The 22,871-nt window shown below is 38.9% G+C and overlaps 1 protein-coding gene and 1 long non-coding RNA gene across 10 annotated transcripts in view; one reads left to right on the forward strand and one right to left on the reverse strand.

Annotated features, from left to right (window-relative positions):
• LOC116663611 overlaps positions 1-16,924 on the forward strand; it is a 16,933-nt gene extending 9 nt beyond the window's left edge. Inside the window, exons 1-3 of one of the 2 annotated variants that reach the window (XR_004319836.1) lie at positions 1-2; positions 6,191-6,193; positions 15,823-15,897. The exon at positions 1-2 is cut by the window's left edge and continues 9 nt beyond it. This is a non-coding gene — a long non-coding RNA (uncharacterized LOC116663611). The other variant, XR_004319835.1, reaches the window with a different exon arrangement.
• Positions 1-22,871, reverse strand: part of ZEB2 (zinc finger E-box binding homeobox 2) — a 143,260-nt gene that overhangs the window by 17,812 nt on the left and 102,577 nt on the right. For all 8 annotated transcript variants that reach the window (XM_032479400.1, XM_032479404.1, XM_032479402.1 and 5 more), the window contains 6 exons: positions 14,190-14,378; positions 13,281-13,495; positions 10,532-10,640; positions 7,636-9,605; positions 6,066-6,246; positions 1-304 (listed from right to left, as the gene is read on the reverse strand). The exon at positions 1-304 is cut by the window's left edge. In XM_032479400.1, the coding sequence (XP_032335291.1) occupies positions 1-304; positions 6,066-6,246; positions 7,636-9,605; positions 10,532-10,640; positions 13,281-13,495; positions 14,190-14,378 (2,968 nt within the window). The remainder of the gene's footprint in view (positions 305-6,065; positions 6,247-7,635; positions 9,606-10,531; positions 10,641-13,280; positions 13,496-14,189; positions 14,379-22,871) is intronic.

Raw genomic sequence — 22,871 nt, forward strand, 5'->3', positions numbered from 1 at the left:
GAGTCAGAGTACCCCTGAGGAGTAATGCTCTGCAAGTAAGCCCGGTTCATCAGCAGCTCGGTGGGTTCCAAGTGCCCTTTCTCGCGCGCCTCGCGCTCGGCCGCTTCCCGCTCCTCCGCCTCCCGCTTGCAGTAGGAATACCTGTGATTCATGTGCTGCGAGTAGGAGCCCGAGTGTGAGAAGCGCTTGCCACATTTATCACACTGATAGGGCTTCTCGCCTGAGTGAAGCCTCGAGTGCTCGATAAGGTGGTGCTTGTGTTTAAACGCTTTCTTACAAATCTGACACTGATGTGGTCTTTTTCCTGGGAGAGAGAACAAGATTACAGGGTGATTAGTGTCTGCGCGGAAAGGCTCGCTCCAAGAATTCTGTCAGTGTCCAGACTGAGGCAGCAGGCTGAGTAGGGCTGAAAGGTCAACACACCTCAGTCTCATCCAGGGAGAGTGAGGAAGATGCATTTTCATCTCCTAATTTGGCACACTAATGCTTGCTTCTTGCTTGGTGCAATACACTTAATAAAGAAGAAACTCCGAAGCTACCAAAGGAAAAAAAATCTCAGAAAGGAAGCTTTTAATTGCTAAATGCCTCATTAAAAACTTTAAAAAATGTCCTATTGAACACGAAAGTTCTAGTGACTTAGCACGTAGTTTTTGGGTAATTTCTTTTCTGTACATTTTAAAAGCAAGGACTTGTGTAAAAGCAATAAAGATGGCCTCATTGTTAGCACTGCCACTTACACCCTCTGCTTGTTACATCATAAGTGGTTGCTTTGGAAATGGGCATTAGAGCTCCAATGGGAGCAAATTTCCAAGACAGGCAGGAGCAGGAATGGAGGAAAGATGATGTTAAGAATGTCTTATCAGCCATATGCTTCTAAGAATAAAAATTAGAGAAGAAATCATTTGAAAACACAAAGTAGAAAGACGGATGTCTTGGAGGCTGAACTAACCCCAAGCAGTGTTTTCCCGCTAAAGTTTTCCGTGAGATGTCAGCCACTTGTTGAGTGCTAAAATACTCTTCAGCTAGAGAATGCTGTATTTCCTTTGGCATTCCAGGCAGTTTCTAACCAGTGTTTGGAACTTGAAACTGGTGCCAAGCCTAAACACATCTGGTTGATTCCAGGCCACAAATAGCACTGGAATGCCTTCAACACCTTCCATAGCTGCCATACTTAAAAGTTTATTTCCAAAATAGAACTGACAAAAAAAAAAAAAAACCAAAAAAAGAAAAAAAACAACTTATCAGACTGATGCTCCAGGATTAAAGTCAGAAGTGTGTCGTGGAGGGGGAGGGCAGTGTGTATTATCATAACAGACAGGAAGCTACATACTTATATTTCCTCATATAAACTTGCATCTCAGCAAATTAAAAACCAGCATGAGTAGATTCAACTCCATTTTCATTTGCTAAGTGACATGTTATAAGATTAGGAATACATTCTACACACTTCAGGTATATGGTTATATGGCAACATATAATCTCAATTAGTAATCAAATCTCTTTAATAGTGTTATTGAATGTTTCTGGGGAATGTTACTACTTAGAAAATGCTGTAGGCTGCTATATGTCATTTCATTAATGGTCTTTATCTTAGTGTAATATCTGATATCAATTAAGGGATAAGATGTGGCAAGGCACAATATTAAGAGTACGAAGAAGTTATTTACCTGTAAGAGGGAAACTGGAAAGGTATTTGCTGTTGGCCACTCATTGTACTGGAAATATAGAAGATTCTAGTAACCTGCTTATTGGCAGCCAATAGTCTGAAGAAGAAAAGTGTAATTCAAACCACTCAAAAACTACTCCTTAACTTTTGGAAAAGATGTTTTGATGAGGTACACTGGATAACAGAGAAGAGAATTTCAGTAGAGTGCCAAGAGTTTGGAAAGACAGCGTGTTTTTCCATTTGCCAAGACCACTGGGTGGGAAGGTAATTTAACAGGAAGCAGAAATGCATTTGGGAAAAAGAAGTTTTGCCTTCCAGAAACCCTCAAGTCACTATATACGAATTTGGTCTCTCTTGTGTGCACTTGGACCGTTAAAAAAATGCTATTAGGAGCAAGGATGAGATGTTTCTGACAGGGGCAATTCATTCCCAGGGGCAGGATGGTACAGAGTCTGATTGCCTGGGTTCAAATCCATCTTTTATGACCAGCTATGCAGTCTCAGGCATGTTAATCTCTCGGAGGATCAGGGTCTTAGTCAGTAAAAGGGAAATCATTTGGGGACCTAACTTGCAGACTGAGCGTAAGGAGTAAAGGGACAACATAGGTAAAGTGTTTGGTACAAGGATTGCACGTAGTAAGGGCTCAATGAATGTTAGCTATTTTTATTTGTACCCACTAATACATGTGCAGTAATTTCCCAAGTTGTAAGCAAGATGCATGATCAGGAGCAGAGTACATGGATGAAATGAGGCTGAATGGAGAGAAGAAAAGCTGCAGATGAGAACTGTCTTGGTCCTGCAGTTGCTACAGCGTACATGAGCAGCTCTGTCCTGCAACCTCCCTGAGGTATGAGAGTCTCCGCAGCTCAAGAGCACAAGAATGCAGTTAGGTCACCACACGGACCAGCTGTGCGAATAAGTCTGAATGAACATCACAGCTGATGTGGGTCCCTCTTTTCCAAAGGAACAAAACACAGAGCAGTGTGTCCTGACAGAATGAGCACTCCTGAGGACAAGTTCAACGCCTGTCAGAAAGGCTTCGGGGATGCCCACGGAACTGCAGTATATTCGATGGTTCCAGGCAATTGATTTTCTGGGACTTCCCTTGATGATAAATAATATGCTCAAAATTGAAATATATTAATTCTACACTATGAAATGACAATCCAAAAGAATAAAATGTTGAGCTATTATGTCATGCAAAGGACAGAATTTGGAAGCAGTGGGTGGGGAGTTCTGACCTATACCTTGCACTAAATATTCTACTAATCTCCAGGCATTTCACTGGCAAGCATTTAATAAATTCAATTTAAATAGCAACTGACTTGGCCATTTATCTCTTTTTAACTTGTTTGATTGTTTACCTGATTCAAATCAAGATATCTTGGAATTAAGTATCCACATGAACAAGATTCAGACAGAAAACATCCAAACTGATATGAAATGAGTCAAAACTTTTTCAGGGTAAGTTTTTTTTTTTCCTCTAATATCAAGGTTCATGATTACCTGACAGCTAGAATGAAAACTGAAGCTCATAAACAGGTTTCTGATATGAAAAATATTATCACACAACTGAGAAACAAAATTGGCTGGTAATTTATTTAAAACTTTGACTTCACTCAACAGTAGAAACATTTGGATTACTTTTCTGAATAAAGTGGGTTTAAAAGCACCTATCATGCAATGTCTCAATAGCGAAAGTACTTAATAAATGTCAGATTTAAATTTCAGTGGAATATAAGTGAGTTCTTTACAGTGCCTAACAGAGTTTCAGATTTTGTATTTCACAGTCCTTGTTTGTGACAATTAATCCTATTGAAATCAACATTTATGTAGTGTTTCCTTCCTCTGCCCTAGTCCCAGTTTCCAGGAAATGCAAGCAAGCCATGAGCTGCTGGGAAGGAGAATTAAGCATTCCATCCTTGGTGTCTGCCTAGGAAATAAATTAAACAGGTCGAGGTAAAAGAGCAGAGGGTCTCAAAAATAAGATCCTCATAATTTCCTTCTTAATTTAAACGATTCTATACATTAAATTATAAACAGATGTAAAAACACACTTTATCAATGACACGTTAGTAATCAACAGTTAATCAAATAACCATTCAACTTCATTTCCCAACCTTGGAATCAATCAACCCAAAGATTGTTCTCACTTATAATTTTCATATTAATACATTCTCAAAGTATTACTAGTGCTTAATACAAACAAACGAAAGACGTGTGGGGCCCAATTAGGAAAGGAAAATGAACTAAATTTCCACATGTATCATAGTGATAGAAAATTCATGAAGAACTTCACTTTGATGGAACCAAATACACTGACAGTAGTAATGTCATGAGATGTTTGGTCAAGAAACCAAAAAGTTAACACACTGGAAAGCTGACAAGCTGGGAAGCCAAAAGGAGGATAATTAATCACACGTTTAGAGAAACCATTGGATGGTTAGCACCTTGTTGCTAGGCAATGTTAGTAGGCAACCGATCTTCTCACATTTTAAAGGACCAGAATATTTTACCTTTGTTTTTTAAAATACAGTGTCTTTTTCAAATTGATTATGCATATTTTTATTTGTCAACTTTGGAGTCTCTCAACTATCTATACACCTATAAAGTTTATGGACTATCTAGTTTATGAGAAATAAAGATATTGACTAGAAGTAAACAGGTATGACAGCCCTCACTAAGATAAAAGTTTGACACTCACCATGTAGTAAGTGATAGAGTTTGCATATGGTCATATAATAAAACCAATCAGAGAGGGACAGATGCCTTCAGTGATGTGCCTATTGTAGCTGAATAATGAAATACAAAATATATTTGAGGTTGATTAAGATATTAAAGTAAGTTTAGGTATGAAAATATCTTTATAATACTTAAATAAGACTTGGCACTAAAGAAAGTATCTATTGATAGCTATGATAAAAGACAAACGTAGGAAAATTGTGATGTTTCAAACACTGACTTATATCACACAAGTATAAAAACTACTGGGATCTGCTATTCAAATAAGGTTGACTTTAAAGTCTCATTAGTTGAACTTTTGAAATAATAACAATTAGTATAAGACAATTGAAGAGAAAGAAAACTGGGTTGGTTGGAGTAAGAGCGCTGTTATTTTTCAACCATGTCCTCTTCACAAATGCCCGCAACACTTAGTGTTGCAGAACTCGCTCAACTTCCCCCCACCCCTTCAGGCTGACCGCGGTCACTTATGCCCAGCGAGGAGTAAGGGAAGATGGTCGTACAACTACTTCCCAAGGATAGTTTTCAGCCACTACAAAGGGCGCCACGTAGTCAGTCAGTCAAAAGGTGACAGGAAGTATTCACATTTCCTTATCTTTTTTCTTTTACTTTTCTGCCTCTTCATCACTTTTCCCCCAAAGGCATTAATATTAGGCTAATTTTTTTCCTCCACGTTAAAAAGCTTGATACCGGACATCCTGGTTTCAAATGAGAATTTTCCTCTAACTCCCCCCCCCTCCCCCCCCCCCCCCCATTGGCATTTTGACCGTGATCCTGCACTCCTCCCTCTCCCACCGAGGGCCGAGGGCCGGACAGCGAACCAGGTTTCTAGTTAGGAACAGGGATGAAGCAGGGTTACTCTGTGGTTAAGGAGGCGGGAGCGCGGGAGCGCGGGCGCGGCCCCACCGCGGAGCGGACATCGGATTCTGGACTGTGTTTCACTTCATGGCTTTGCTCCCTTCTTTTGAAAAAATTAACCCACTCTCTGTCTCCTTACAGGGGAGTATTAGGCTGCTGTCTTTTTCAGCCCTGTGCAATTCTTCCTAATGAGGAATGCATAAATTGAAAAGAAACTAACTCAATTTAGAAAGCTGCATATTAGTCTTCCAAATATCAGTCATTTCAGTAGCTCATTTGGCCTGTTACTTTACTTACGTCTTTTCTTTCACAACACTAGCACTTTTTGTTTATTCAAAATATGGCCAATTTATACAAATTAAACAGAATCACCCTCAAATCATGGCTTACTTGATGCTTCAATGATGAAACTAATACGGCACTGACTGAATTTTTTTATCATTAAAATTTTTCCATCTATAGGTTCATCCCAGCTTAAGTATTTGAAGATCTTTCCAGTAGCTGGCTTGTGCCACTCCATTTCCCTGCCCTGGCCATTTAAATACACCTCTGACATGACTTGTGAATTCACTTTACAGACGAACTTGAAAAATACAAGACAAGCACTCTCATAAACACATGAATGATCCAATAAACAGGCAACAAAAAAGTCCTACCGAGCTAGGCAAAAGCATTATTTCTTCCTTGTTGAAGGTATCAGCATATGCTGCATCTTATGTTGCACAAGTGTTCTCATTAAATATTATGAAATGTACAGCAGGCCAGGAAGCTCTAACTAGCTAGTCAAAGTCACTCATACCTGTGTGTTCGTATTTATGTCGCAGAAGGGAACTGCTTTTCTGGAATGTCTTGTCACATAAGTCACATGCATACATGCCACTCTCTGTCTTCTTGATCTTCTTTCGAGACAGACAGGAGTCGGAGTCTGTCATGTCATCTAGGCCTGACATGTAGTCTTGTGCTCCATCAAGCAATTCTCCCTGTGATATAATCACACAGTTCAACACAGTCTCTTCTCTTTATGTTTACACCAAACAACTTCGCGTTGCCTGACATTTGGAGACCCTCAGAAGGGCTTGCTATGAAACGATCTAGTTTTTTAAAACTACTACTTTCCATGGACAATACGTGAGGTTTCATGTTTCAACGAAAGTATAAACCTTCTCTGCCCTCAGTGGTAGAACTAACTGTTTTTCAAGGATAGAACATGGTCAACTCTGAAGCTGAGAAAGACATAAATTTCTCTAAAACTCTTACTTCTCCTTCTATCAGGAAATACCTGTGAGTGAGAATTTAACACCAGATTCTGTGTATTTTCCAGTGTGCTTGACTTTAGAAATGATCTGCAGCTGTAGAAACCCCGTTTTAATTGAATTTTATATTTAGGTACAAAATGTTATTATTATGCAATCTATTTAAATGTATGTCTACCAACTAAAGGCCTCAAGCTATATTTTTATATTTAATTTTCTAATTTGAAATAGGGAATATTAATAATACTTTTTATCAATGTTCTATCTATGTTAAAACAGCCTTCAGCATTGAGCAATAATGAATGTGGATCAGTAAATTATTAAATTTCTTGATATTTATTTTGTCTTGATCCAAAGGAGTGCAAACTTGCATGATAACATACATTTCCATTTGCTAGCCCACAGTTCAGTTTTCTTAGACTACGTTTGCACTAATTAATATTAGGGAAGATTAAATAGGCTTAAATACATTTACAAAGAGGGCAGATGTACTGTAAATTGGAATACTGGAACAGCTGTCACAGAGGGGCACTGCTACTTATGTTCCTATTTTGCAAACAGGGAATACACTCCATGATGTTAAAACATACCTGCTACTGTATTTGAAAACCCATAAATTACTTACGAGTTTGAAAACTACAAAGGAAGTCCCATGGAATGCACAAAATATTTTAAAAATACTCTTCCAAATAAACTAGTCTCTGTAAAACCAAGTATGTATCAAATTTATAGCTGCATTATTGCAAATTGTGAGCATCTGTAAAAGCATGTGACTGTTATGAACGTTAACTTTCAGCATCTATGTTAGTCTTACCAAATATCCCTATCAATGTATTATCCTAAAACCAGATGGGCCAATCTAAAGAAATCTCCAAAGTAAATATTAAGTCCTTTATCTTTTTTAAGGCAAATGTGCTTACATAATACAATATTCCCGTTTTCCCCGCTTTATTTGTCTAGGTTACTTAGTTTTAGATTCAAGCGAAAACACACTCTTCTATTTCTCCTGAGAATATAGCACTAGTTTTTTCACTAAGATTTTTTTTCCCCCTCCATGCACATACATGCTATGATAGTCATCTCCTCTCTTCAGGGCAGAAAGGTGTGTCTCATTACCTGAAATCCTTGTTTCCGCTGGTACTTTCTCCTTTGCTGCATATCAGCAAAAGTAGCTGCTCCAGTTGGGTAAGTATAGGCCATATGTGGTAGGAAGCTCATCTGATCCAGTCCTGGGTATGGTCGGAGCCCAGGGATACTAGTCTGGACTGGTGGCATGAAAGTGGCGGGGGGAAATGCGCTTTGTGGAGGAAGAGCTGTGTATAAAGGTTTGGCACTGAATGGGTTCATGCCGAACACTGGGTTAGTGCTTTTGTTGTCCAGATTATTTGAATTTGAAAACTCCTTCTTAATAAAAGTCAAGTTCAGAGGCTCATCTGAATTTTCAGATGACGAAGAAACACTGTTATGGTCTAAATTTATGCTGCCTACTTTTGTTTTGTTCTTTGTGGCTATAATACTTTTGGGTTCTTTCATTTGTTTTGGTAATGACAAGTCCAAAGGCTCAGCCTGGAGCTCCTCGGAAGAGAAGCTGTTTGGAGTGTAAGAACTACTGTGGGAGTTTTTAGAAGATGTGGAGGAAAGATTTAAGGGAGAAGGAGTGTTACTCCTGGAGTGGTCCAATTTTTCAACTGGTTTAATATTGGCGAAATGGGAAGGTTTGGTTAGCCTGAGAGGAGGATCACAATTCGTAACACTGTTGTGGAGTTCCGCTATTGACGGCGATGTTATTGAGTCCATGGGTTTCACGGGAGACCTGGGTAACAAAGAGTCTTTTGTGGGAGGGTTACTGTTGGGAGCTAACGGCTTGGAGTTCCTTTCCAGTGATGGTGACCTGGAATTTGAATACTGGTAGACTTTTCGTTGCTCAAACCATTCCTTCACAAATTCCTGAGGAAGGCCCACAGCAATGGAAATTTTCAGCAGTTCATCAGAGTTGGGCTCCATGTTCATAGCATAGTATGCTTTAAGTACAGACATGTGGTCCTTGTATGGGTTGATGGGGCTTGTCATTCCTTTCTCAGAAAGTACAGATGACAAGAGGAGGGCTTTATTATCAACAAAAACTCCGGCTTTGTTGGGGACTATGTTTTCATGAGGTTGCAGGACTGCCTTGATCTCTTCATTCATCTTACAAAGGTAACGTTCATGCTGATGCAAAGGAATGGGGCCAGGAAAACTTTCTTTGCAGAACTGGCATGAGAAGGGAGTGGATATGTTGTGGTTCTCCATCATTTTGTCATCGGTGACCAGATCTATTAAAGTACGCAGCTTCTCTTTCTTTATGTTACTGATCTGTCTCCTCGAGTCAGTGGTCAAGCTCTGGAGGCAAGCTTTGGCTTCATTGACTTTTTCAAGCGTGTAGTCAATAATACTTTTAGTGGCACCGTTATGACTCACTACTGGAAGACCCACAGGTGGAATATTAGGAGAAGCAACTCCTTGTTCCTCGGGTTGAGAGCATGGATCCTTCATGTGATAACCTTTCAACTTTGAAATGTCTTCGGCCTTGCAGTCCATTTTTTGCCTGGAAACTGTGTTGTCCACAATCTGTAGAACCTTTTGTACCTCGCTTAAATTGCTATTCATGGTGGGAAATCCGAGCAAGGGGGCTTCCATCCCTACACCTAAGTGCTGCATTGGACTCTGAGCAGATGAATGGACTCCTAAAGGGCTGGTGGCTCCAAGTGCACCATTCATGAAGGGACTAGTGCCACTAAACCCGTGTGTGGCCATGAGAACTTTATAGTCATTGAAGTCTAGTGGTTCTGTTTTAATTTTAAGCAAGCCTGTTTGTTCAGACATACTCAGTGGTTTTCCATTCTCCAATTTGTTTCTTAACTGGGTAATGGCGGAATTAGTCGGAGAAGAAGAAACAGAGTTAGGGGAGGAGCCCGTCTTGATATTATTTCTCATCCGGCCATTTACAGAGATTAAACCAATGCATTTCTTGCTGCTGATGTGTGAACTGTAGGAACCAGAATGGGAGAAACGTTTCTTGCAGTTGGGGCACTCGTATGGTTTTTCACCTAAAATGACAATTAAAATTAACATTACATGTCTTTGATTGGGTAACAATTGCAATTGCCGACCAAGGCAAGACTCTGTGAAACCAAATGAAAGCAACACAATGGGCCACCTCTACGTTCTAGGTGCTTAGGTTAGAATTATGCAGCCGTAACTGTTTCTGGGCTCTATCTCCCCTGGAAGGACGTAATTCAAGATGTTAGCAGTGGAAGGTGAGGGATATCTGTGCCTTTTTCAGCCAAGATCCCAAATCTCGCCTTGCCATCAGCAGCTTCCTATTTAAACAGAGTGTCAGATTAATGCGTGGTCAATAGTACAATAAAGATGCCACAGTATTTAAAGGGAAGTGTAGCCATGGCTTTAATCAACTCTGTGAAGATTCCATTGATTCTACCAATCCAACTAGTCCTTTGAATAGCATCCAATTTAGTAATAAAATGCTTGGCAGAGCTATCAAAATAGTTATAAAGGAGAAAGCTCAGTGATAGGATGTTGTTCTGTAATATACAGCTCTCAGGAATCAAGGAGCACTTATCAAAAAAATTAGTTTTAATCCAAAATTCTTCACCTTTGCTCTTTCAGGGCTGGGGATCAAAAATGAATATTCTTAAGAATTTGCCAGCTGAGTTTCTTCAGGTCAAAACCATTTAATCTGTCGAAGAGTTTTTAAAAGGCCCAAAGGCAGCCTCTAGATTTTATGACAAATCAAAGCACGCGCAATTGCTATGGAGTAAATATAAGCACGGTAGCAGTGACAGTGGTGGTACCATATGTCTCATGAAGACAGTGGGCACACCAAGCTTATGAAAAAAAACAATGGGTAGTTTCAAAGAACTACAAACACGGTTGTGTGCATTTTACACAATTTTTAAAAATGCCCCTAATGAAACAAAATGCAAGTGTGAACACCAGCCCCTCTGCTACTCACCGCTGTGAATTCGCAGGTGTTCTTTCAGGTGGTGTTTATATTTGAAGGCCTTGCCACACTCTGTGCATTTGAACTTGCGATTACCTGCTCCTTGGGTCAGCATTTGGTGCTATAAAAGGAGAAAGACTGACATCAGTTTCGTGCAGGAGGAACAAAGGAAATTTGTTACAAATATTTTTAAAAGGCCTCTGTTTTCAGACAGGCCAAAAGGTTTGAGTGCATGTTTATTTATTTGCCCAGTCTTTCAGAGTTGCAATAAAAGTGATAATGTTGGCAATAAAATTGGAACAAATAAAAAAAAAAGTGCTTTCACATGCGCATCCAGCACTTGCTTTAGAATTATCTCTGTCTTCTCTTTTCCAAAATGTTTCATTGAGCCGTTGGAGATGAGAAAGCATAATTGCAAAGATGTTTGTGGTTCCCTGTGTTTACTGCAAATTCTAAAATCTGAAGATTCCTGGTTGGAATGCAACTATTTTGTCAAGGAAAAAAATAAATATTATCCCCCAAATCCTCAATAGTCTACTCAAAAACACTCCCCACAAAATAACTCATTTTACCAAATTTTCTGTATTAAGGTAAAAGTATATCTTCTAGTGAAGCAATACGAACTTTAAAGAAGGAAAAACACACACACACACACGTAAATAGGAAAATCCTTGACAACAAATATTTCACTACGTGATAAGCATGTTTAAATGCCCCATTCACTGTGCTAGGAGCAAATATAAACCCTGCTTTTCCTGAGGTGCTGCATACAAGATTTGATTCACTATCAAATGTAAGAGACAACATCTTGGGTTAGAGCTGCTTGAGCAGTTTTATCACAGGCCAGTAGGGAAGACTTCACCGACTTGTCATTTTCCTTTTTAGTAGTGTGCTCGGGAGTAGGAACGAAAAAGAAAAAAAAAAGTTTGCTGAAAAGACAAGTTAAAAGCAGCAAAGATATAATCAAACACAGCTGACCTTTTTGAACAAGGGGAAAAAAAGCACTGTGACTTAGAATTCTGAAAAAAAAAAAAAAGAAAGAAAGAAAGAAAGAAATACAGTCATCCACTCTGGCTGCTCAAGGTAGGAGGCCAGCCTTTTTCAAGCAGCAATGACACAAAAGCCTTTTGCAAAAAGACAGCACAGAAACGGTACGACAACTGCTAGGGTGTGCTGAATCTTCCCACATTCCTAGTGAGACAGATGGTGTTACATGGGACACAGGGAGGTTTGTTCAAACAGCAGCAACCTTCAAAGATCAAGCAGAGCCCAGCCCGCCGAGCGCCATTGAGGGACCAGCGCTCATATGTTGCTGAGTTGCATAAACAAACAGCAACAGCTGCTTTGTCTCCCCCCACGGCCCTCAGAGGACTACTATAAACTTTAGTTGTGCCACTGTTAATATGATACAATCATTTTAATTTACTAATTGTAAATGCCATGAGCAAATGAGGGGACTTTTCAACACCAAAGCTACCATTCATAATGCGCCAACACAATCACACTTCTGCATGTGAAATTTAAAGCAGTTACGCTAGATAAATATCTAGGCACTTTTTTTTTCCTAGAGTTTTTGTGCATACAAGCAAGGGGAGATAAACTGTTACGTAAGTGTAACTATGCAAGCATAGTTTTTATAACTGAACTTGGAAAAACACTCAGGTGACAAGTTCAATCAGATATAAATGAAATGATTTACAGGAGCTGTTTTCTTAAAATAATAAAATTCCATAATCTAGTATCATCATCATTGCTTGATCATGATTGCTTATTCTCATTTTCCTTATTCGAAGAAAATAAAGCCCATAAGAAAGAAATAGAAGAATTTTAGAGAATATCCTGTTTAATAATTTTAAAACCTGATACGGTGTCATGGGTTTCTACAGAGTGATTCCAGATCTGTAGGGTAAGTTACTGGGACTCAAGGCACACCATTTCTGTTACCATCCGAACACATCATAGTATCAATCTGCAGGCAATTCTCCCAGGAGGACAGAAACAGCAAGTTTGCTAAACAATTGAGGGACACTGTAAATCAATCCAATTCAATCATTTTAAGAGTTTAAGAAGCTATGCTTACCTCTTCAGGATAGAGTTTTTATTTTTAACACAAGCAAGGCCACAGAGGCAGAGCAATTTTAACATTTAGCAACAAATAGGCATATCAGGAAGGGATCATTTTTAATGCATATCCAACCTTTTAATATTAACCCAGTTTATTTTATATAGATATACATACACATTATATGCTTTTTTGATTTTCCTTAAAACAATTAGATTTCATAAACTAGTAGCAGCTTGTAAAAATAGTCCAAGTAATTGAAGATGTTATGTGACAGATGAAAAAATGTACACATTTCTTTTTCTATGACTTAGCTCCTATATGAAAAAAAATTCTAAGTAAAACTAGGTGAAAAATGGAATTAAAATTGCTGAGATGTTTAATAATGTATAATTAAAATGCTACAATTTCATTCACTTTTTTTGTGGAACATAAAAATGAAACTAAAGTCAAGTTAAAGTGCAAATAAAATTTCTAAATTAGAAATTAACACACTCATTCGATCGTGAACATAAGACTATTAAATCATATTAGAAGAGACCATCAAAAAATCATTTAGACCTCAATTAAAGCTATTACCATTAAAAGATCTGCATCTTCAAAATGCCATGAAAAATTAATAATGATTGCCAATCAAAGCCATATCGTTTCTCTAAGGGGTTATTATAAGAAAGAAATCACTTAAAACCAACCCCCCACCTGATCTGTCCCTGGCTTGTGCGTCACCATATGCCGCTCGAGCTGGGTGCGGTAGGCGAACGTGTAGCTGCAAAGAGGGCAGGAAAAGTTCTCCTCATTCTTCTCGTGGCGGTACTTGATGTGCTCCTTCAGCGATGTCAAGCGCTTGTAGCCCCGGTCGCAGTAGGGGCAGGTCAGCAGTTGGGCAAAAGCATCTGGAGTTCCAGGTGGCAGGTCTGTAGCCGAGAGACGAGAGGGAGAGAAGCGGGCCAAAAGGTCAGTAAATCAATGGCAGCTAATGGGCTGGCTGCCCGGGCTGGTATGACAGGAATCACCGCAATCTGCTCCCCGGGAGTGCCATCGCCACGCGGCCTCGGCGCGGCCGGCCCGCGCGCCCCGGGCGGACGGGGGCCGAATCGGCTCGCACGGCGCTGGAAAATTAATTAACGACGGGAGCATTCTGGGGGATCCTTAAACAGCTGATAAATGAGCAAACTCTCTTTCGGTGACTGACACTTGGTCGTAAACCTTTAGTCACATATGACTCAGGAATTCACCCAGTGAAGGGGCTTTTCAGGTGTCGGTAGAGAAGACCAAAGGTTAGGGTCAGTGCTTCTAAACTTTGGTGGTTTTTTTTCCCCCTCAAAAGTGAAATATTTCAGAAAGATAGGAATCAATTTAGATATTTTTATCTCTTCGAAAGAGGCTCTAATTGTTCTCGTTCTTTATTGGATGTACAGATGACACAAATTTGCTGACAAAAAAATTTCACAATACCCTAAAATTACAGTTCTAATCTTTGCTCATGAAATTCCATGCCTCTGCAGCTGTTCTTCAAATTTTAAGGTAAACACCCAGGCATGTAGTGCATTTGTAATTGTAACAGCTGCAGAGGTCAGCGTAGTGGCTAAAAATGAATTACAGCCTCACCATTTTCTTCCTGCCCATTGGCCTCTGGCGTGCCAAGGCGAGACAGCTCCTCGGGGGCTTCTGGGTAAATAATGGCTGTGTCGCTGCGCTGAAGGTACTCTTCGATGCTGACTGCATGGCCATCGCGTTCCTCCAGTTTTCTTTTGGCAAAGTATTCCTCAAAGTCTGATGTGCAATTTGCATTCTTAACTGAAATGGTAAAAAAGGAGAAGAAAATGTCTTTTCAGGGCCTTCTACCTAGAAGCCCGAGTCTGCTTACATCACTGTTAGTTAAGACATGTTGACTTGCAAAAAGATCACGATTCCTAGCTTATGTGGAGGAAATGTTGGAGATGACCAGTTATTGACGGAATGTTTATTGTTACCATATATGCAAAAAGGAGAGGACACTTTAAGTTAAATAGGCATATTTTATTTTCTTCTTCCTGGAATACTAGTCCGTATAATTCACAAAGAATGAAAGAAATGTTTAAATGTTTTTCAGGGAAAATTAAAGAAAAAAAAAAAACACGGAACTATATTCTAAGCTCCATAAACATGAGAGATAATATGAGCTCAAAGCTATTTTAATAGTCTATATAAAACTTCTTTTTCCTTTAAGAAAGGTATATTTACTTTTTTAGTCCACTAAACTTAACATTCCTAACCACGTATACATCCTGTTGCTAAATATAGGCTTTTAACCCTCCACTCTCCAAACATCACAGACCACCAGGACTACACAGTCCAAGAGAGGTGCGAAAGGACGCATATTCCTAGAGAGATGATAGTGGAACTTGGCTCAAAATTGGCGGAATGTGGGAGTTCATCTTTCTTAAAATTTCAACGTTTAGCCCAGTATTTAAAGCTGCTGAAAATAAAGGTAAGCTCCCACTGATAGAAATAAAAAGTAACAGACGGGAGTTAAGAAACTGGCTACACTGCTGTGTGATTTTGATATGATTTGTAGCTTTTGTAGTTCTGACACTCTTCTTGGGACATGAATAATAGTTGTAAGTCAATTTAAGCAACACATGGCACAGGACTATACATTTGAAGCCACTAGATATGTTTCTAAAATACGTTGTGGCTTAAATATCCAAAGTTAAAATTTTGATGCATAAGACAGTGTTGGGAGAGTGGCCACTGCTACATTATTCTCTACCATTAGTAAGTGAAAAAAGGTCCTTTGCTAGTACAATTAATGGCGGAGCCCTACCTTCACAGTTTTTGAGAACAGTTAACCTCGATTCCACTATATTCTTCATCTCACCTTCTCTCATAAAAGATATCATAGTACTTGCCATTCTAACTCTCCCTGGCAATTTGTGACAGGGTGCTGTTCTAGCGAGCCAGTCCATTGTTATTTATATTTTTGACTTTCACTGTTAGGAACTTGTGGATTATAGATGAGAAGAATAGAAAGTGGAACCTTCCACTAATCAACAAGTATTTACTGGATGCTTGGTAGGTGATAAGCATCATGTCTTGTTTTGAGAAGCAAGAGAGAGATCCAGCCTCATTCTTCTGGAAGCCATGAGAGCGATTAATACAACTGATATTGCCTCAAAGACAGATATAACATTACAAACTGAAACAAATGTAATGAAAGAAAGCTGTACAGGTGGTATCATGGAAATAACGAGGCGGGGAGAGGGGAACTGACAAGGACCCAATGCAATCTGGAAGGTCAGGAAAGCCTTCATTGAGAAGCATGATGCTAACTAACTTTAGAAGCTGGGGTAGAGCATTGGTGACTGGAAAGACAATGGAGCATTTGAGAATCTAAAAGGAGAGTGCTGGCTTGCAGAGACTGGGTCCAAGATGAACCTCTTTTGAAAAACTTGACTGATTTGACCAGGGGCTGACTTCTTTTTCAGCCCCCTGGCAGCAGAAAGTATGGTAATAGCAACTTTCTAAATCCAGACCTACTTGAACATTGTCAAATGTTTAAGACACGATTTATTTCAGTTTTTCAAGAACATTGTCCCACTTGAAAATCCTTAGTGTAATCTAGTAAACATAGATGGATGTACATTTAACATCATCCTAATTTTATCTTGATATTTCAGCAAGTATTTGAATTATCTGGCTATCTTTGCATGAATTTTCATTTGCATATGAATGTTTCCATCAGAAATGTAATCAAATGCAAATTCAATTGGATTTGCATTAATAGCCTTTCGGCTTAAAAGGAAGGAAAATTCTGATTTTTCTGGATAGGCAAACTGAACAACATCTAGATACACTACTGGTGTTTGGAGAGGCAATTCACTTGTTAGATCAAATTTGGCCATACTAGATTTCTATGTCAAGTGTGATGGGGACAAAAGACATCAAATCATGTGCTCTCTTTGAGGATCATCTTTGATCATCTTTGCATCCTGAGCATCGAATGTATTGCTTAGAAATTAGTAGGCACTCAAGAGTCATTTGTAGAATGAATGTGGAATAAATTACATCCTTAACACTCATCTTAGTACAGAAGTCTTCCAGTAAAAGGAAACATAAGATAGAATACCTACAGTTGAACTAGGAGCTTTGACCTAGTATTCAAGCAATTGTAGAACAATTATGTGCTAAACTGTGTAGTGGTGATCATAAATGCTTGCAGGAGTTTGGAAGGGCTCAGATGAGCATTCAAAAAGGGTTTCATGAAGAAAACAGTACTCAATCATTTAAATCTATTTGCTGTATCAGGATTTTTCTTCATGTGGTATAGCTATGTTATTAGTAACATATCTCAATATCTAGAGTCACTTAAGTGGGCTAGAGTCTAGCCTTTTATGAACTAGGTATAACCACCATGGATATAGTGTGTTTTTCCCTGGTGTTGCCATAGATACTAGTAATGTATGGTTTTTCTGCCCAGCACCACAACATTCTCCTCTGCATGGGATGGCTCCCCATTGTCCCTATTGCCAAACCTTATGGTACCCCAGGCAGCTGCCAGGTTGTTGCATGATCCTCCTCCCCTAGCTACAGTGGATTAATCTGCACCTGCAGCAAAGCAATCTTAGCCTCCGTTCTCCTGGTCAAACCATTGATTGATTCATTGGAAGTCAATGAATCTAACTGAGTTCAGTCAACTCCTTCCCTGTGATTTTAGGACTTGGTTCCAAAGAGAGCATCAGGGCAGATTTATTTTTTCCAAGTGGCTGCAGCTATACGATGTAGTATGAAGTAATGGATAAATCCTACGTAGAATAAGAAGATTTATGAGGAGAGAGAATGAAGCAGACATACAGAGAAAAGGCAGAGACAAGATGGCAAGTCCTGACGTTACATTTCTAGCTATACTTCCTGAGGCCAAGCAGCACTTGTGTCCTGCCAGTGAGCAGAAAATCTCCCTTTTCTACTTTAGGCTATGCTCTATTTCAATCTCCTAGACTCCAAGTCACCTTAATTATTACAATACTAGAACAAATGATGGAATTAAATTTTGGTTACTGTCAAAATTGTTGCGAAGGATAAAGTTTTGATTCTATTTGGAAGTTTGCATTTTTGGTTTTTATAAAGATTTTATAATACTGGATATTGGACACAAGGATGAGGTAGAATATTTGCTAGAAAGTTACAGAATTCCCAACTGCATTTTTCTAGTGTAAAATCAACCTCATTTTCTTTTTTCCTGTAATCCTCTTCACTCCTTGGAAGAATTGCCAAAACACACTGATGAAGGATATTTGCATGGTATTTGTGATCAAACCATAGCAAAAATTCACAAGAAACCTCAAGTAATTTCTTCCCATACCTTCTCCAGAGATTTTGCATTTAGTCCTAAAATTTACGCTAATGTCTTGCAAATATCTCAACCTTCCCTAAGGTCAGGTAAACTTTTCTCTATCCAAAAAAAAGAACTTCATTAATTAAAAATGTTTCCTCATAGTCAAGTGTACTTTAATATTGTTAGGGTAAATTTCTAGGGCCTATTAAATCAGAAAAGCCTCAAATTTCTTGTAAATACGTTGGTCACTCTTACTAATGTCGCTAATTAATAATAGTTTGATAAATGCCTTATGTCTACCTTAGATATTGATATTTTTGGAATAATTTTGGAAATATCATTATCTCTCCAAAAATATCAATCAGTATCTAAGGTGGACATAAGCATCTGCCTTATCTCTCCAAGGGTCATTAATCTATCCAAAATGTCAGTGCAGACTGATTTTTGAAGTTATTGCCTAAAAAACAAGCAATGTTAATATCTCTAAATAAAAGAGATACATTGGTCTTCAAATCAGTCAAACTCGCTGCCCCCCCCCCCATAATTGAGTTGTTTTAGGATATTTCTCAAGATTCCTAACACTTTTACAAGCAGTTAAATTGTGATGATATCTAAATACTTATTCCTTCTCTTCTGTTTCCTTCTCTTTACTTTAATCCCCTCACCATTTATTTTCTTTATTTGTAACAAGCATATGTTCACGTAGGAAGACAGGTGCTCTATTATCACTGGTCTGGTACCCAGCATGTTTTAAATTTTCATTAAAAATTGAAGAAATATATTTGAATATTATGCTAAGCCATTTTCATAAACATCAAAATGAATAAATAATTCTTTTGGAAAAGAAAGTATTTTGGAGGGTCTAGAAGCACTGAAGGAAGTCTATGTAAAGAATTGAGTAGAATCGTCCATCCATCCCCACCCCTTTGTCTAATCATTGGGTATTAAGTGCCTACTCGTACCACAGAGGTGTGCTTGGGATGAGGACACAATGATGCTGATTGAGAATTGTTTTCCTACCTCTGTGAGTCTCATATTTAGGGACATGTACATAAATGCTGTGATTCTTCAATATACAGACATGTCAATACATTAGTGTATAACAGGGAAATATATATATATACACACTTCCTCAGTATAATGTAGACATTATGCATTTATCATATAATCTGCTTTTACTCACTTCACATGTCAAGGCAAAAGGACTTGAAAGCTACATAACTATATTCATTCTCTTTTTGAAAAATAGTCTCTTTTTAAACAACATTTTAGATGATAGGAAAACATAGAAAATTATTTTTCATCTAGTCATTCGTATTGAAATTTCTTGTTTAAAGAAAGCCCACATTCAGCATTTGTTGAGGTAGAGAAATTCTCATGGCTACTTTGTTTAAAGTTGACTAATTAATGTAATATCAGCATTTCATCATTAAAAATGCATGTGTGCCTTTCTGCGGAAGGCTTCCGAAATACATATTGGCACCCAGTATCTAAATCAACCATGAGGGAAGATGATCTTGCTCTCACTACACAGCAGAGCCTCCGACGGCTGCAGAGGTGTGTGGAAGTCCAGGGGAGGGCCCATCAACAGGGCCCGTCAGCAGGGCCTGTCTTCTCTCCTCAGGAAGCAGCACAGTGTCTGGGCTGGTCTCCACGCCTGCTCTGACATGGCTTTCCCCTGGGAACACGTGTTCAGATGCCAGTGAGAGCTCCCCCTGTGTGGGAGCTTCAGGAAAGAAAGTTGCAGAAGAAACAGGGGACCAGGAGTGCGCGGTGCTCTGCGGGAGCAAACATCTCCCTCAACAGCTGGAAGCAACCCAGTCAGGGACAGAGGCGAATTTTAAAATGAGATTTTTTTTTTATTAGGGAATTGTGAATATCAAGATTTAGAGACCAGTAACCCTTAGGCAGTTTTGATTGCTATGTGTTGGTACAAAGAAAATTCCCAAGTTAGATGACATGTATTTATCTTTCATATAACTGTGAAATCTAAAATTTTGGAATTGGTATATTTTCAAAAAGACTTAGATTGTATTAATACATTTTAGAGGGGTCTGTGAAGTAAGGTGTTTCTACCCAGTAATTCAGTGCTTTTTCATATGCTTTTTGTAGAGACATATGACACTTAAGGATGCTCTAGGATGGGGATTTTCAAAATGTGGTCCCCAGGCCAGCAGCATTGTTATTACCAGGGAGCTTTTTCAAAATGCAAATTCTTGGGGGTCCACCCTAGACAGAATCAGCAATCTGTGTTTGTTAAGCCCTTAAGTGGATTCTGATGAACGCCCAGTTGACGAATCACTACTCTAGGAATTCAATTCTCGGCCTCCCCTGGCTAAATAATTCAGTCGTGTAGTTTTGGGGAACAGCACAGGATTACTCCCATGTCAGGGAGCCTTCCTGATAATCTCAGCCCACATTCATACCCTCTTTCTACAGAAGATCATCTGCGTATCCCAACTGGTGAATTTATCTCATCACATTATAATCTTTTGTTTACACCCCTTGAGCTGATAGAGGCATGGAGGGGCTTACTCAGCTTTGTATCACCAGTGCCCAGGACAGTGCCTGGAGCACAGCTGATGCTCAATAACTGAATGGTTAGACTGGGTTCAAAGTTATTAGACTGCTCATTGTGACTCATCTACTTATGTTTTTAAAATCTCAATATCTTCTGTAAAATGAGCCTGTAAATGCTTTCTGGGGAATCCTCGAAGTTTCAGAATTCCATAATTTCAATTAATTCTTTGCCCTAATCAATTTACTTTTTATTCACTGGCTAGGCCTAGAGAGTTTTATCTGTATTCTTTTCAATTAAAAACTCAAAGCAACTCAGCTTTTTCATGAAGGACCCACATACACAGATTAAGAAAAAAATATTTTGGAAGTGACTGGAAACCACAGGCAACATCACAAGGAAAACAGTGCTTATTAAATGTTTGCTGAATGAATGAAGGAGACGCTCAAGGAAGCCTGGGCAATCAGTTATTTCTTGTGGGAACTCTTGCTGTGAAGTGGAGATAGCTGCTCCTAATCGCAAACAAAGCTCATGAAACCACAGCATTCATTAGCCAGGAAGTGACAGGCTCTTCTCCGTGAACACTGATTATAGTCTGAAAATGACCCTCCTGTCTAACCTGCCACGTGCTTCTTCTGTTTTTCTCTCCTCAGAATCCATCTCTCTCTCTCTCCTTTCTTTTAAAAAACTCATATGAAATTAACTAAAAAAAGGTAAAACGACCATTTGCATGACAGTTCTAACTGGATGATTAAAGTCCAACATATAAAAATGCGACTAATATTATACCCAAGAAGAAAATGACATGGTTTATAACAGTAGGACTCTCTCCCTGTTAAGTATTTAGATACTAATTGAATTATCTGATAAACTGATCTTGCACAATGGATTAACACTGTACACCCAACTCAACTCACTGAGAAATACCTTATGATAAAACTTGTGTGGCTTCTGTCACCCACAGAAGGAAGCTAGCTAATTTGACAGTTTTAATTTAAACTCCATATAAGAGCAATAAGAGGAATTGGAAGTTATTAAACCAAGAAGATAACAAAGGAACAAAAACTTTCTTACTCTTCCTCCACTTTCTTCTATGCTCACGATAGGACACGCAGAATTTGCACTTAAAGAGGCTTCACGGATTTTTAGCCTGTCCACCTTATCACTCCTGTTACCAGTCTGTGGGAGTTGTACCTTGCACCATGGTATTTCTGGCTCAAACAGGATTTTCCATCTAGGTCTAATCTCTACCTGGGATTCAACTGCTCTAGATATACCTTGGGAGGACCCTGTACGCCTGTACAGAATTGGTGTTTCTATGTGGTACTTTAGGCCGTGAATCCCTTATCTCACGCCCTCCTGTCCTGGCTTACACTGAGATTACCTTAGCTCGTTTTGTGAGTTACAAGCAGGACTGGCTACATGATTTGCAGGTCCCAGTGCAAAATTGCAGTAGGAGAGCATCAAACCAAAGGGGAGGCCTTTCTAAGCACAGGGCCTGGTGGTTCTCCAAGTTGCACACCCAGGACCCTGGTCTTCGTGTAATATCTTGAGGCAGGATCCCTGAGAACCTCCGCCTCCCACACCAACTAGCACAGCCCAAGCTTTTTGGTTTCTTTGTTCAGACTTCCCAGTAAAATCTCTTTAGCAGAAAGGGTAGGGTGGGTAGAGTCCAAAACTTCTAGTCTAATTTCATTTAACAGATGATACAACCTGGGCACACGGTGAAGTTAATGATTCATACAAAGTTAGCACAAATAATTTCTGGAAAGGCTGGATGGAGAATTCAGAAATCCTGACTCTTAACCCACTACTCGTTCCACTATATCGTAATGAGTCAACAGGAAAGAGAGAATGAGAAGAGAGAGACAACCCCATCTTTTTAGTTTTTCATCATGCCCGACTGATTGAATACAATTTGAATAGGTCCTAGATGCTGAAAAGATTACTGACATTATAAGTAGTTCTAAACAGCAACATTACAACACCAAAAAATCAGTAGGGGGAAAGGCAATGTAAATGGCAACTTCAATATAAACAAAATATTAAATTTTAAACTTGTTTGCTTTATTTTTCTTTTCACATCCTTGCTCTTCTGAGTCCCATGCATTTGTTTTATTTTTTGACTGAGTGATCCACATCTAAGTCTACTGGGGTAAAATGAAAAAAACATCACAAAAGTTCTTCAAATGCTCCACTCAAATGCTTATTTAAATTTTCCATTTAATATGTATAAGCACATTTGACTGTCCTTTATGATTGGATTACTGCCTTCTGTTAATTCTTATTCTGTGGTTGGCTTTATTCCTTAGATAACTATGTAAGTTTAAAAGGCTAAAGCCCTAAACTGTTCTCAGAAACAATGAACAGTACATATATGTAATTTAAAGAAGAAAAAAAAATGTTTTTAATTTGAAAAAAAGAAAAAATTTCCATGTAGTATTTATGGATTGGATTT

Source organism: Camelus ferus, chromosome 5 (genome assembly GCF_009834535.1).
Source record: "Camelus ferus isolate YT-003-E chromosome 5, BCGSAC_Cfer_1.0, whole genome shotgun sequence".
NCBI lineage: Eukaryota > Metazoa > Chordata > Mammalia > Artiodactyla > Camelidae > Camelus > Camelus ferus.